Below are 16558 nucleotides of genomic sequence, written 5' to 3' on the forward strand. Positions count from 1 at the left end.
AGACTGTTGCGCTGGAGGTTATGAAGCAAGGCAGATATTAATTTCTGACTGATAGAGATAGATAGTCGTAGTGAGCCATGCAAGATTAACTAAAACACAATTAGAGGTTCAAGCAGAGGTTATGTACTGGCTGGAAGTGAAGTTTATCTATTTCCTTGCAATGCAGGCCCACAAGGTCTCTAAGAACCTAATCGGTACTTTTGCATTAGAGCACAGTCTTCACTCACACTTGCAACTGTTCCCACAATCACTCACTGCTGCCTGTTTACCCCCCACCCCTGCCTTCACCAAATCAACACCACATGGCAATGTTGTATATCAAATGTGCACACCAGTTGATTTACTGTATCAGAAGGTTGAGACTGCAGCTGTTTAGATCTGTGATCAGACTGCACTTGATTTTGTTTGGACAGAAATGCCAGACATTAAAGAGAAAGGGAAGTGTGCGAGTGTTTCTGGGTGTACAGGCATGATTGGATTTTCTCGATTCATTTAGTTTCACTTTTGGAAACCCAGATATTTGACCTATTGAGAGTTTGCAAGAAAGCCCTTTTAGTTGTTTTAATTGATCTTGTACAGGAGCCATGCAGATAGGAAGCTGACAAATACCATTATGAATGGGTAATAAATGGAAAATATCTAATGATAGCAGAACCTTAATATGGAAATATAACTTTCCCTCTCATTTCATAACACCCCTCAGATTTTTCTCCGAGCAAAGGCAGTCCAAAGACCTGCCTGTGACACTAAAAGTCTAATTTTCAGGGTTCTGATGTCTTGTTTTAAAAATGTTAACAAACTACAGTGTGAGGAATCGATTTCTTTACAGTTTCTTCTTGATGCATGTGTAGATTAAATTGTACATATGAAAAGATCTTTGCAAACATCTTCTGAAAGCTAGATGATTAATAGAGTTAATCAGTTCCTTACATAAATTTATGTGCAACAAGTAAGATGTTTGGTTGGATTAAAAGCTTGTTTGCACATGGCTAGAGATCAGCTGCTATGGTGCAACAATCAACATGGTGATTACCGTGAAATGTTTGAACTGCTTCTTGGAACTTCAAGTGTGCTGACTACCAGACAAGTAACCCTATCTGTCTTATATCCCAGGGGTGATGTTGCCCAGACTGCATTGCTGCAAAACATGCAGGGCATTATAACCGTCTTACACAGCACTGCCATCTAGTGGTCATAGTTCAAAAAAGGGGTTATACAAAAAAAAAGACAATACTTCAGAAATTATAATGCAAACACCATCAATTTATTGGTATAATAGTTAATAATACAGCATTATCATTCTGTTAAATACATATGTACTAAGCCTGTGTGTATCTATAGGCAGGCAATTCACATTCAAGTCCAGGTTCAGTGCAGTAATGACCAAACATCTCTTATTCATCTCAGATTCTCTTGTTCCTAACACTGACATGAACAAGGAGCAGAGGAGAAGAGGAGCTACAGCTCAATGAATTGTTCTATAATCTGTAATAACTTCATTTAGATCTGTTCCGTCACGTCTCCTTGCTTCCTTGTATATATTCTCATCCTCCCATCGTTTTTTAATCAGAAAAAAATAAAATCACCTATTCTCCTGTTTATTTTTAAAGTCAAATACTTTTCTATTTAGTGAGGTTGAATCGCATTGAAAGAGGGGCAGTCTCCCTGAGGTCCTCCTAATTCAGGGTGGCCAATTCATTTTCCCAAAGGGCCACATGAGTAATCGGGACTGTTGTGAAGGGCTGCGCCCCATAAGCATATACAGAGTTGACATTATTTCCCAGCAGAACTGAGTTTGGCTTATCGGTACATTCCTCCAAACAGTCTCAGTTTCTCATGTGGCCTGTGGGGGAAATTAGTTGTACACCCCTCCCCTAACTGGTGCTAGCATGCACTGGTTAAGAATGCATGGTGGGTAAGATGTAGAGACAGGCACGGGGGGGGGGGTTAAAGAAGTGATCACTTTAGTGCCAGATTGTACAATTGAACTTAGGCTAGGCTAGTCCAGTTTTGAATCCATCAGGATCATGTTGAGGCTTCTTATCTTGAAAGATAAATAACCAAGCTACCTTAGGATCAGATGCTATTGAGATTGCAAGGCAGCAAGGCAATGCAAAATATATATTATAATATAAAGGTGGGAGGGAATTGATTAGGTCTTGTCTATGCTTTCTTAAATCTTACAGTACCACACTTTTGGACTTTCTCAAGTGACAGAAAGCTCTAGATGTCAACTTGTTGAAAAAATAGGATCTATTTGAAGAGCTCATCTCAGGTGCTCAAGAGAGTAGTGTAGTTTGGAATCCTGGGTGGGGAAGGCATTCATGCTTTTGTCGGTGAAGCAGCAGCGGTAAGGATCCTGGTGAAGCTTCGTAGACAATCAAAGAGTGTGGCTTCATCCCAGGCTTTTAAAGGAAAAGTTCAGGATTGAAAAGATACTTGGAGTTGTCTCTTTTGATGGGGAAAAGGCATTAGAGGGACTGTTGAGATACACCCTGTTAGTTTGGTGCAGTGTACATGTTTGTTGTGTCTGTGCACCCTAAAGTGCGCCTGAGTGCATGTATAGGTGTGTGTGTGCGTGAGCGAGCTTTTCTTCAAGAGTTCAGGTTAAGTAGCAGCTGTTGTGTCCTTACACAGACACAAATACATCCCATCCGAGTCTACTTCAAGTGTGCACAATGACATCAGACCAGGACCCAGTTCAGGCTCGCTTAAACTAGTCTCATTGCAGTTAGCATAGATTAACCCAAAAAGAGTCAGTTCTGTCTCCCTCTGCAGACCAGAGCTTGCAAGATGTTAGAGTCTCAGAGGAAAGGGTTCTGACTGTGTGTTTGTGACTGAGTGCGGGGTGCTGGTCGTGGAGAAAGGGGAAGCAGGGGCTGAGGGAGGTTAGAGGGAAGGTCCAGGAGTCCAGCAGGAGGTTGTGTGAAAGAAGAGGGGAGGATGGGAGGCTGGTGGAGCAGTGGAAGGGGCAGCGACGGGCTGTAGGACAGCATGTGGGGGGGCAGTGGGGACGTGGAGGACGGTCGCATTTGGTTGAGGGTGAGGCGAGGCTGGTCGCAGTGAAAAGGGTTGTTAGGAGATGGTGCGCTCAGACCTGTGAAGACAGAATTGTGCCACTGAAAAACTTAAAACTAACAATATCACAGTAATATTTCTGTATGTAAATTTAAAATGGTGTTTTACCTGAGAGGAAAGGGTTATTGTGCGTCTTTGTAGGGGGGTTGGGGGGTATCAGAGTGTCTAAATTCACCAGCGAGGCCCCCGTAGGTCCCAGAAAAGCCTCTGGAGTCCGACACACACGTGTAGCCGGGGCACTGAGCGGGGGTGCTAGCCGTGACAGGTCAAACATCTCCGGGCTGGCTGAATCTCGTCCGTTTACCTGGGGTTTCACTGGTGGCTCCGTTCCAAATGGGTCCTGCTTGGAGTCTAGACCAGAAAATGGGTCAGACTCTGGTTTTGTCCCAAACAACTCTGCATCTACACAAGGCAGAAAAAAGGATTTTAAAATTAGATTTTGATGAACGATAATATTACATAATGTTAAATGTTGTACAAATGAAAAAAACAAACAAAAACAAAACGAAGAGTTTCAGTGAGATTTAAACTTTCAGAGCTACAAAATTGTCACGAAAAGTTCAAAACCCGTCTCTTGTAGGTAATAAACTACAAGAGCAGAAAAAAGTGCCATGGCATTACTTTGAACGGTACCACCCCAGTGACAAGCCATAGTACCTCTAAAAGTACAAAATATCACAGGTATCACAGGTATAACAAAGATCATATTGCATGATGTTATTCTTACTACAACCACCCGTGGTACACCATATAAGTCGCTTCTGTCATGATTACATCTTACAGTAAAGCCCACAGTTCTCTCTTTTATGTACAATAGTACCTGTGGGACTTGCAGGTTGAGGTGAGGACACTGCGGGAATCTCCTGTTTAGGTTTCTCTTCTTCATGTGCAGCGAATGGATCCGTCCCATCAGCATCTGCACGGAAAAATGAGAATCAATAAAAACAGCAGAAGTGCTTATGTTTTTGGATTAAAACAATCAATATATATGTGTGTGTGTGTGTGTGTGTGTGTGTGTGTGTGTGTGTGTGTGTGTGTACTAGGTTTACATATCTTTGTGGGGACCAAAACTTGGAACGTTACTATACTTGTGGGGACCAACAGCCCTTATGGGGACAAAAACCCGTCCCCACGAGTTTGAAGGCATTTGTGAGAGTGAAAATGTGGTTTTAGTGTCAGGGTTACAATTAGGTTATGGTTAGGGTTCATTTATGATGGTTAGGGTAAGCGGCTAGGGAAAGCATTATGTCAATTAGATGTCCCCACAAAGATATGAAAACACGACTGTGTGTGTGTGTGTCCTAATGAAAGCACCTCCATCTGTTGGGCTGTCCCACGCATGATTGACAGGACTGCAGGAAGCAGGTGCTGCTTCCCATGGGTCTGTGCGTGAGTTGGTACAAGGAGCCCAAGGATTGGATGTGTTGTTGGAGGAGGGAGGGGCTGTCCAGGGGCTACCAATCACAGGAGTGCTTGAGTGGACTGCTGTTAGGGAGAGAAAAGATTCACTTTGAAGCTGCTGTTTTGAATGCACTCTTGCATCACACTGATGTTCGTGTGATGCGTCTGTGATGATCCACCTACCTACAGAGTCCCACGGGTCAGAAGAGACGTTACTGGTGGGCTTAGCAGAGTTCCAAGGGTCACTAGGTGGCAGAGGGGTCTCAGATGAGGATCCAAATATGTCCACTAGATCCAACATGGCAGACTACAAGCAAAGGAAAACATCTCAGGATCAAACATTGTCTTATTTGTTTCCAGGTTTGTGTAAGTTAATGAGAAACATTCAAAGCACCCAATCCTACTGAGGACAGCCAGAGAACTCACAGAGTCAGTGTGACTGTAAAATCCACTGACAACTGTATTAACACTAATGATTTCACTTTGTATTCAAATGAAGTTAAATGAATTGTCTGAGTAAAAATGTGTTATGTAAATATCTGCGAGTCAAACTGAGTAAGAAACTACTGCACACTGAAAGTACAGAAATGTGCACTTGCTGGTGTTCCAGTTAAGAGTTATTGATCTGTTGCAATTTTCAGCTCTACTGAAATATAATGTTTTTTTCTGGGAAGAGAAATCTATTCAGTGTTCCAAAAAAAGACAAACACAGATCTGCTTTTTGGTATTAACTCATGAAAAGAAAAGATCCATGGTATTCACAGAACAATGGCAACTTTCTAAAGTCAGACTGAATCTGCTGCTCTGTTTATTCCCTTACCAATAAAGAGCTTACTGTAGCTCACTTGAAAATGTTTCTTTGCAGTTATGTTTCACTGCTGCTGCTGCTGAAAACACACATTTACAATTGCTATGATAATTTCTGACGCCCTTCTGAGTTACACAGTCCATTGCTCTATTACTGTAGAGTATAATTTATTAATAAGATCCACCACAGCATCTGCATCTTGCATCTGGTGTTTGTGCTTTATGTATGTTGTAATGAGCGTACATTATATAATGAAATGAAAATTGCTTGAGGTCATTCAGAAACGGTGTCATCGTTTCATAAATTTCTCAGGTTGTACTGTTTAGAGACCACTCTGCAGTGCAGCAGTTGCAGAAGAGAATCCTACAGGACAGTAAACAGGAAGATATCTACCTACAGAGAAATTTCTATTTCTGCTCACAGAAAAGCATCAAATGAAGCTTCTATGTTATCTTTCAGACCCTGCCCATGTGGTAAAACTATATCATACTGGGCTGAACCTGCATTGTAATGCCATGTTAAGTGGAAATGTGAGTTAGAACATGGAAACAAACACCTACTTTGTTTTTAATTTAAAAAACTGAAATGGCATAAAAAACACAAGTCATCACTGCCATTTCACACAAATATGGCGACATATGATCTACTGCTTGAACTATGATTCCTGACTTTGTAATTCAGTCAAGCTTATTTTCTCACTGCTCTTAGTTTTGCTTTACCAGTTTTCAGATTTAATTATTTCAAATATGTTCATATCAGATTGTTGCATGTGAAAATTGAAAGGTAGCAGACAGAAATGCCAGGTTTATGTGTTTAAATTTCTGCTCCACACAAAGAAGGGTTTTGCTTTTTGTAAATTCCAATTTGACACTAGAGGGCCGCTTTCACGAGAATCTGTTCAATAGAGTTCAATGTTCAACATAATCGGTCACAAAGTGCAGACAGGGCCCCAGTGCAATCACACTGAAAACAGGCTTAAGAGAAAACTTATGTAAGTTTTAATTTTTTTAAGGAGGTAGTTAAAACAAACTGTCTTTTCTAATAAAGTATACTTATATTTAGTATCTTTTATGCTAAACACAAAATCTTAAGATTTTGTCAGTGAAAGAGCCATTTAGAGGTTAACTTTTCCCCTTTTCTTCATGTTTTATCTGATGGCATAACAATGATTTCGATCATTTACTAGTCCCTAAAGCGCTTTACACAACCAGTCATCCACACATACACTGGTGATGGCAAGCTACATTGTAGCCACAGCCACCCTGGGGCGCACTGACAGAGGCGAGGCTGCCGGACACTGGTACCACCGGGCCCTCTGACCACCACCAGTAGGTAACGGGTGAAGTGTCTTGCCCAAGGACACAACGACTGAGACTGTCTAAGCCGGGGCTCGAACCGCCAACCTTCCGATTACGAGGCGACCTCCCAACTCTTGAGCCACGATCGCCCCTAATCAAAGCTTTAATTCTAGTCTTAAAAACAGAGAGAGGCCTGAAACCTGAAGGTTCTGCCTCCTATCCTACTTTTAGACCAGTTACAAGGCTTGGGAACCTTTACATAAGACTGCAGCTGACTCTGATTGGCTTGTTGACAGGCCAATGAGTAAAGGAGCTGATGTGCTACAAGATAAGAAGTATGCTTTCAGGGAAATGTCATGCTGAGCTCAAGGTTAGACACGACAGAGTCATTATCATTCAGCAAGCACCTCTTTCTCTTCTCTCAGCTTTCTATTGTCTCTCTCAACACTCGATCATTAGGCTGTTTTGTTGTTTATTTTATTTTATTTTTAGGCTTGTTGTCCATCCCTGCCTCGTAGTCTGCAGCCTATATTCAACTTCTTTCTCCAAATGCCTGCCAGCAACCACCTACAAATGCATCCACCCACCTTTTCATACAAATTCACACTCATGTTCCATGCATGTACCCACACACATGGCATCCATCGTATACACACACATTTTTGAACTCACCTCGTGCGTCTCTGACTGGCTCTCTCTCCGGCTCTCATCCAGGGCCTTCTGTAACAGTGACTCGTCTCCTTGGCGACAGCGCTGCTCCTGCAGGGGCGGTATTGTGACATCATCAGCATTACCATCGTGGCAATGAGTGCAGACCCGCACACAAAAACTGGCATTGGTTAAACACTTTTCTGCTGCTTGGCCCAGCAGACCGAACGCGGCACTGGTGGCTGTTTTGTACTGTTGAAAGATTTAGTTTACAAAGAGCAGAAGCTGGGTAAGCGCAAAGCAGAGAGAAAATCTTCCAAAATTACACATGAGAGTTGAAGCAGTACTTGTATGAAAAATCGTATGAGAAATCTGCACAACGGAGGTCCTGATAAGGAGACAGGTGGTAAAAGCTGGAGAAAAGGAAGAAGAGGGTTAGTGAGATCGCCATTATTCAGGACTGTAACTGCCAAAAATTCAAAATAAAGAAACGCACGAATGAATGAATGACTCAAAATACACTAAATGTGCAAAAACAGTGTTAAAAAATAAATGTAAGCGTTAATCAATTTATAAAATGCAACTTAATTGTATTTCTGTTTAAATTTGCTTCCATATTTATTTACATCACAGTAATGCGTCCTAACTCTATTTTCCCTTTAAATTTGCCATTTATTAATTTCATTCCCCGCATCTTGTCAAGTCAATTACGTTCCACTTAATTTTCTGTGTTTTATTTTTGGATAATGTGCTTCTTCTTTATTCTGCAAATGAGGGAGCTGTCATGTAAAATGTAAAGTTTGTGCCTGTTGGTTCACTGGCACCAGGTGCACAGCACAAATGACAGCCTCTAGTCAAAGAGACTGGAGGTGCTTAGCTAATGTAGCTGAAAATCATGCTCTCAGTTTGTACCTTTAATGGCCAAGAAAATGTATACATTAGAACAAAGACGAATAACTAAAAAAATGCAAATGACAAAAGAAATATCAAATTAATGTTACATTTTAAAAATACCAGGAAAATCTCAGTAAAAGCATATGAGCCATGTCGTCAAATACACAAAAAGACACACAATATTTAATAATTGCTTACTTTAAGCTCTGAGGTGTGTTTCTGTGTGTACCTGCACATGCTCCGTTAGGCTAAGGCTTTGAGCAGTCTGTAGTTCTGTGTCTCCATCTGTCTCTATGGTAACAGGGGAAGGAAGGGCTAGCTGAAGGTGGGCGAATGTTCAAAATGTTTGCAACATTTTCATTTTCATTACTGGAATCATCAAGAGGCACTGAATACAGAGGACTTATTTGTGTGTATATGTGGACAGGAGCTACACCTGAGGACATCCACATTATCATACCGTGCGTGTGTGTGTATGTGTATTGTTGTGTGTTGTTTTACCTTCTGACTCTCCTCCCTGCTCATGGCTAAAGCCAGCTGGAGCTGTAACTCCTCTTCCCCGCTGGTCTGAGGTCGAGCCTGCTCCAGGTCTGAAGCGGCTCGAGGAGACGAGGACGAGGCTGCGGAGGGATTTTGGGAGAATGGAATAAGACCGAGTTAGGAGAAACGATTGATGTGGGGATGATGATGTTCCAGAAAGACAAGAAGCACACAAAGTATGGGGCTCATTTGAATATTTTCAGGCCTACGCTGCAGTATTGATAATCCATGTGGTTGTCCAAAGTGCTGGGTGACAGCGCAAAAAACATTTAATTAGGGATGCGGCAATGATCCTGAATTTAAATGTGTATTTTTAACTCTTGATCTATTTATTCGCAACTTGCTATCATACAATAGAAGGCGGTCAGTGTTCCAGATAAGTTTACTCACAGTTTACTCACAATACTCACAGTTAAAGGAAGACGGAGAGCCTCTGGAGCGACTGAATTCCTCCCCGTATAGCACAGCCATGCTGGGCTGACTTGTGCGTCTGCCTGGGTGATACGCTGGGGGTATACCTCCATAAACACCTCCACCCCCTCCACTGCCTCCACCAGCCATTCGCTCCTTGGTCTTAAGGGCTTGACTCCTCTCCTGGCGCAGCCGCTCCTCATCCCGAAGGAGGCAGACCAGTTGGCGTGCTTTTTCCCTTACGTTGGCCCCCTGGTCTCTGCCATCACGATCCACATACTGAAAGTCGCGCAGGGTCTGAACCACACACAAAAGACATCACAGTGAGTTTTTTTTAAGTATAAAATTTAGCTAGCTGAACAGACGCAGGGTTGTGGTTAACATGATGTGATCAATAAACAATGATCAATCAGCTCTTTTTGTTGCACTCCAATACCTGAATAGTGAACGCGTTCTCACGGCACTGCTGGGCCACCCTTTCTGATCCTGTCTTCAGCAAGTAATCCAACAGTGTCAGGGCCTGGAGTCAAATCACAATTAGCACATTTATTCCCAAATACTTTTGTAGTCAACATATTGTGCACATTACAACTGACATTTTCATCCAGAAGAACAAAATTTAAAGATGCATGACTGTTATTCAGTGGAGCTAGTGAGTGTCGGTGGATGGCCAACAAGTAGAGAGAAGCTACAGTTTACAAAGTCAGATTAAACAACAACACTCATGTCTTTTCATGAAATCACCTTGTAGACATGTCTCCAGTTCTTGCCGCTGTCATTGAGGCGCTTCCACACCATACCCATGACCTCAGCAAACGCCACCACATTGAAGGTTAAGTCAGCAATCTCTGACATGAGAGACGAGGATGGCCCCCATGGATCGTTTGAGGTGGCCTCGCGAACCTGCACGTTGGCAGCACAGGAATAACATCCATTTATGTTTTACGTCTGAGAGATCTCAAGTGCTTATCTGTATGATGGTCAGCAGTGAAAGAAGCACAGACTTTTTGTTTTTAATCTAATATGACTAATAAACAGTGACACTCGAAGAAGATAGCACATTTAATACAATACCTTGATCTCTGCTTCTGAATAGTTGTGTACAATATTCTTCACCTGCCTGCGCAGGGCTGAGGTTGTCATGGTGACAGATGATGGGGAAATATGGAGGGAGAGAAGGCGATAAACAAACGGTCAACGGTTTAAGAATGGGGGAGAAGAGGGAAATGTGGATGGGAGGAGGGGAAGAGTGGGGAGGTAGCTATGCCAGTGAAGGCTCCTCTTTTCTGTCGGGAGTTGTAAGATGCCCCTGTAAGAAAGAAATGAAGATGATATATAAAAAGTATGAACAGTATGACTTTTATGAAGTACTTTTACGTCTTTCTCGATCTGCCCTGGTTGATGCAGAAACATAATGCAGCCCTCGTCTTGGGCTTGTACACATCCAATCATCAAATCTCAAATATGTTGTTATTTTAGCTGCCTTTCCACATATGCAAGCTGCTTTGCAACCCGCCAAGCTCCTCCCTTGATGCTGTCTCTAATTTACGTAATGCTCTGTTTGTTGTCACTGATGCCTGCTGTATTGTGTGTATAGTGGCGCTACCCACTCTCCTGGTGGTGTGCTTCTCTCCACACCCTCAGTGGACCTTTCATGATGATAGATGATGACTTTGAGTGATTTCCAGACCAGATCCAGTTTTATATGTTGCACACAGTGGCTGGACATTTGTAAAGCTAGTGGAGCAGTTGCTGCTATTGTTGCATTTGTGTACTTCCATAGTCATTGATTTCACCGTTTCATATGTGCTGACTCAATCAGAAATCACCAATAATGTATCAAGAAAACCATCAACAGACTGACGCTGCCATCTAACTTGACCATCACCACTAAATCAACAAGCTAACTTAAAAGCAATTTCTTTGTTGTCTGTGTCAATTAGAGAACAGTGAAATGACAATGTAAACAATGACTGACAGAGCGGTTTCTAGTTTGTGCCCCGTTATGGAGAAGTAGGTCATACTAAAAATCTGGCACTCAGGTGTTTGATGAAGCTACTTGGTAGCTTATATTATTCAGGCCACCGTGCACGGTCTGTGTGCGCATAGACACACACTTGCAACCCAATTTGCTCTTCCAAATTCGTATTTCACAAAGGACATGGGGGAATTGATCATTAAGGGTTCCTGTGATACATTTCCCTCTGCCAGCGACTATAAGCTTCCACTGACACAGAACGTAATTAACCTACTAAACCAAAGCTGAGCTAGGGTGACCCCCCCCCCCCTAAATTAAATCTCTTTTCATCTGTCTTCAACTCACTAAATTGTCAGATGACAGAAAATATACTTTTAAAAAAATCCCTCTCATGACAAGGTAAACCTTTGAGTTTCTTAGTGTTTGAATACATTGGCCAGATGTGGCAATCAAGTATGTATCCTTTGTCTTTGTACCATAAAGAAACGTGCTGATCAAAGATCCATAACTGGCAGAGAGAGACGAAAACTCTCCACAATACAGATGAGTGTCCATCCCAGTTCAGTGCTGGTAAGAAGATCGCCAGAGGGTATGATCACATATGATCACCTATTTCTGTGTTTATGATAATTATCTTAAGAATATAAGTCAGAAAAAAAAGAACGCAACCTGCCTTTACCTGTGTGTGTTTTTTTCTATTTAAGTGAGTTGTCATAACAGTATGGATTGTAATACATTTCTGTCAGTGACAACTGTTGACATACATTCGTACATTACACATTTTCTTTAGAAATAATTATTAGAAAACACTACATACATTTTTATTCCTATGTAGTTGATACCCAACTATATGTATCTATGAGGCCAGATGACTAAACTACAATAGTGCACGTCTGAAATACATCACAATAAATTTCTTCTTTTAAATTCAAGACTTTAAAGGTTTGAAACCTTTATAGTCTTGAAAAATCAGAGCCCATCATATTTTAAAGACCTCATAGTATCATGTTATCCCAATGCTTTCAGACTGTAGGCTACTTGTAGTTCCTACAGTTTCTAAAAGTAGGATAGAAGGCAGAACCTTCAGGTTTCAGGCCTCTCTCTGTTTTAAGACTAGAATTAAAACTTTGCTTAGGGGCGCTCGTGGCTCAAGAGTTGGGAGGTCGCCTTGTAATCGGAAGGTTGGTGCTTCGAGCCCCGGCTCGGACAGTCTCAGTCGTTGTGTCCTTGGGCAAGACACTTCACCCTTTACCTACTGGTGGTGGTCAGAGGGCCCGGTGGCGCCAGTGTCTGGCAGCCTTGCCTCTGTCAGTGTGCCCCAGGGTGGCTGTGGCTACAATGTAGCTTGCCATCACCAGTGTGTGAATGGGTGGATGACTGGTTGTGTAAAGCGCTTTAGGGACTAGTAAAGCGCTATACAAATACAGGCCATTTACCATTTTGGACCAAGGGCTTGATCAGGTGATCAGGAACCATGTTAAAGGTTTTGACTACCGTAGGACTTCAGTGGATGCACTGAGCTCTTTTTCTACACTCACCACTTTTATTATGTTTACATACTACTGAGGCATGTCATTAAATGTTTGTCTCTACTGTATTTTCTGTATTTTGTTCTGTCTCACTATGCTCACTTTTACTGTTTTCTTTGCCGTCATCCTCCTACCAGTCACAGCAGAGGACTGCCCCTGTCTGAGCCTGGTTCTGCTGAAAAGGGACTTTTTCCTTCCCACTGTTGCAAACTGCTTGCTCATAGGAGGTCATCTGATTGTTGGGGTTTTCTCCTGAATACAGCGGGGTCTTCACCTTACAATGTCTTATAAAAGCAGCCAAAAAAACACAGAACACATAGCCAGATGTGCGTGCCTCCAAGTTTATTATCCCCCTTGTGGCAAATATTTAATAACTAATATTCAGGCTTCATAATTTTGTAATTTATTTAGAATATTATATAAATTATTCTATCTATGACTGCAATGTCATCAACCCTGTTAATTGTGCTGCTATCTATATTTTGGCCTGGTCACTCTCATAAAAGAGGTTATAGATTTAACCGAAATGCATCTTCTGACATAAAAGTTACATAAAAACTTACCAGAAACATATTACCATAAACACTGGTAATAAGCAATTCAGGAAAACAATTCACATTAATTTTAAAATACTCCTTTATACATTTAAGGCTATCAATTCTCTTTCCCTACCATACCTTTCTGATTTGGTACAGATCTCCATCCCATCCCGGTGCCTCAGATCCTTCTCTTCTCTTTTCCTTTCTGTTCCTTTACTCTCGTCTTATTACCACAGGGGGCAGGGCTTTTAGTCGCTTTGCCCCTCGACTTTGGAATTCCCTACCCTCTGAGCTCTGAAACATCACTTCAATTCCTCTTTTTAAGTCCACCCTCAAAACCCACCTGTTCAAGATAGCATACTCTATATAACTTCTCCATGCTCTTAAACTTTCTTTTATTATTGTGTTTATTTCCTGTTTTTATGCCTGTCTTATTTGCTCTGTACAGTGTCCTTGGGTGACTATAATGTAATATATACTAGACAAAGCACACAAATTTTCTTCTAATACTATGATGGAAAACTATTTTTTATAACAGATTGCTGAGCAATGCAATAACAAGGTGTTATATAAGTAAAACACTGTTTAAATAAATATATACACAGCTGGACATTTTATTATTTGATTCTGAGGTAATGATAGTGAGCAATAGCACACGAGGATAATGATGTAGTGGTTAACACATTTGCTTGGCACGCCAAAGATATTTGGATTGCTTCCAAGTAAAGACACAAATCCCCTTTGGGGTTGCGACAGTAAGGGTATCCAGAGCAAAACTGTATAACTCTGCCAAATCAAAGCTTTTATATCTTCTGAGATAGATTAGTTATTAATTAATTTATGCTATAGTTATGTTATGAAACAAAAGAGTTTCCTTAAAGCCATAAAGCCGTCGCCCTGCTTGCAATTAGACTTTTAGGGACTTCTATTTTAATACCAATATATAATATAATTTCCTATATCCTTTACATATAAATATTTGGTATGTTAGGGTATTAAAATGAACACCAAACAACATATATAGATATTGAAACATTTTTTAATAATAGTTGGGTGGTATTAAATATTTTTAGTAAAATATTTCTAGTATCTCTTTCTGTATCATTTTGCTGCTTAAAAATATTTCAAAAATATGGTGACACATAATTTGAAAATAAAACAAGATTATATCATTCAAATTATGTCTTCCCTAAGTAGAAATGTACTTCGATCCAACATATTCTTATATTTAATAATTGTATTAAATAAAAAAAATAAAATTACATAGTAAGTTGGAACTCCCAGTACAAGGACTCTGATGTGGACACTGACCTACTGGGCAGCTGGACATGCACCTGTAAGTACCATTCAGTAATCCATCCACAAATCTGCTGTGTTTAATTTGAACTTTTGCTGTAGCACAGCAGTACACAAAGACTGAAACAAGTCACAGGACGCCTTTTCCTGCTGAAACGCCAACATCAGCAGAAGCACAGAGGACATGAGATGCACACAGCAGGGACACAGAGAGCAAAACTCTGAGAGGATGATGAGTCTGAGAGGGACGTGCAAGAGGAAGAGAGGGAGTGAGTGAGAACGAAGGGCACAAAGAAGAAAGTGATGCTCAGCAACTTTACCAGTATCATCTTTCTGCACAATCATCTTCAGCTCAGATCCACAAACACACATATGCACCAACAAGCACAGGTTATTGCAGTCTGGTGCTTTCTACTTACATGAGATGTTTTAGACCACAGTTCTTTAAATCAACTTATCTGGAGATCTGAGAGCAGAAACTTCACATTGTGGAAGTAATATTATATCTCTGTGTGTATTCTCAGAGCATGTAAGTGGAAGGAATCCTGGACAAAAGGATGAGCCGGGTGAGAGGAGTTTTCATGAGTCTAACAAATACATTTACCCATTTCTAACTCTGCTATAACATACACCATTTGATTTATATATGAATCCCAATTTTCAAAGAGCAGGTGGTTTGTATAGTTTAGTATTTCCCAGATAAGTCTGTACAGCTCACTTCTAATGCACATATCTGATTAAGTCTCAGCACAGGGACAATCTATGAATAACAGCACTTTGGAGGTTTGGCTATTGGTCCATTATTAGATCCATATCCATACAGTATACACGATATCCAAATGACTCATCTGCAGGTACAACTCAAACAAAAGTTCCCTGAGCCTCTCAGTCATTTAATTGGAACCAGTACCCAGAGTATTCACTTGATTACATCATAAAGTGAATTTGTGATGTTCAGCTCCTGAAGGTGAGAGCTGCATGTATCAGCGATTTTTAAAATGTCAATTAAAATGAACAATTATCCCGTGGAGAAAGAAAATCAAGTTAGGGTGATTAACTTTGACCATCTGACGCGTCAAATTGCTCAGACACGAACGTCACTCCGTCGGCCACGTCTGTAGATGCGCATGCGTGCTGTTGAAACAGGTGAAAACGTCTGTGTTTTTCTAGCTGAATATTAGAGTCCAAGGTTTGGGAATAAACGGCGAAAACTCCTTAAAGCAAGGCTGAGATTGGAGGTCAGATTAAGCATGATCGCGTGGATTAGGGATAAAGACAGCTTCAGATTAATGTAGGCGGAAACGGGCATCATTTCCCCCAGAAAAGTCCCGAGCACTGCAATCAACATTTTTTTCAGGGGGCAAAGGAGAGGGGACAAGGGGCCCGTGGTTGGTCTGCATGATGCCCCCCCACCCACACACACACACTCTCAAACACACACACACTCTCTCAAACACACCCCCTCTTGCGGTGGAAACCCTGTGCGGGCTGCCATGTGAGGCAGCTTCCTGAGGAAAGCCAACTGCTGCTGGAGTTGTCTTCCATCAGAAACGCAACATTATATATAGCACTACATATAGCATTAATTTTTGGACTCACTTAAGAGGAAAGTAATTTTCCAAGAACCTCGGGAAACTATATCCCTCTCCATCATCACCCCTACAGCATGCAGCTTACCATGCCCACTGCTCATCTCTCGCCTTGCCCACTGAGCACCCTCGCCTCTCCGCTTTTCTCCTCTCCCAAGTCCTCAGCGTCGATAATATTCCCCCGAAATAAAACTGACTAAGCAGGGCAACCACAATTATCCTCCAGCGGTGCGCGTTTTGAGGAATCTCTGAAAGGGGGTGTCTGAACGGGGGGCCTGCCCTAGATGATGCGAGCCGCTCGGCCTGACAGTCAGTGGTAAAATCCGCATAGGACAAGGATAAGCCACAGCACACGGCTCTCTCACAGTCTCTCTCACTTCAGGCAGCCCCGTCCACACACTCATACAGCACCGGCAAGGCCAGGGACGCATAGCACACACAGCGGTCACGTGGGTGAGCGTAAAAAAAGAGGCGGGGACGGGGGCGCCTCGTTTGCATACTCAGTGGTACGGTTACCTTACTATCATCCACTGATGGGAGTTACAAAGA

At 41.7% G+C, this 16558-nt stretch overlaps 1 protein-coding gene across 1 annotated transcript; it reads right to left on the bottom strand.

Annotated features, from left to right (window-relative positions):
- Positions 1-792: 792 nt before the first annotated feature.
- epn3b (epsin 3b) lies at positions 793-16494 on the bottom strand. The gene is made up of 12 exons (XM_040014376.1): positions 16098-16494; positions 10153-10387; positions 9823-9981; positions 9515-9598; positions 9078-9375; positions 8629-8747; positions 7258-7344; positions 4663-4786; positions 4393-4563; positions 3899-3994; positions 3187-3480; positions 793-3097 (listed from the first exon to the last, which is right to left on the bottom strand). The coding sequence occupies exons 2-12, from the start codon at positions 10219-10221 to the stop codon at positions 2805-2807; spliced, it is 1794 nt and encodes a 597-aa protein (XP_039870310.1). The 5' UTR covers positions 10222-10387; positions 16098-16494; the 3' UTR covers positions 793-2804.
- Positions 16495-16558: the final 64 nt, after the last annotated feature.

This window comes from Simochromis diagramma, unplaced genomic scaffold (genome assembly GCF_900408965.1).
Source record: "Simochromis diagramma unplaced genomic scaffold, fSimDia1.1 OVJJ01000669.1, whole genome shotgun sequence".
Taxonomy (NCBI): Eukaryota; Metazoa; Chordata; class Actinopteri; order Cichliformes; family Cichlidae; genus Simochromis; species Simochromis diagramma.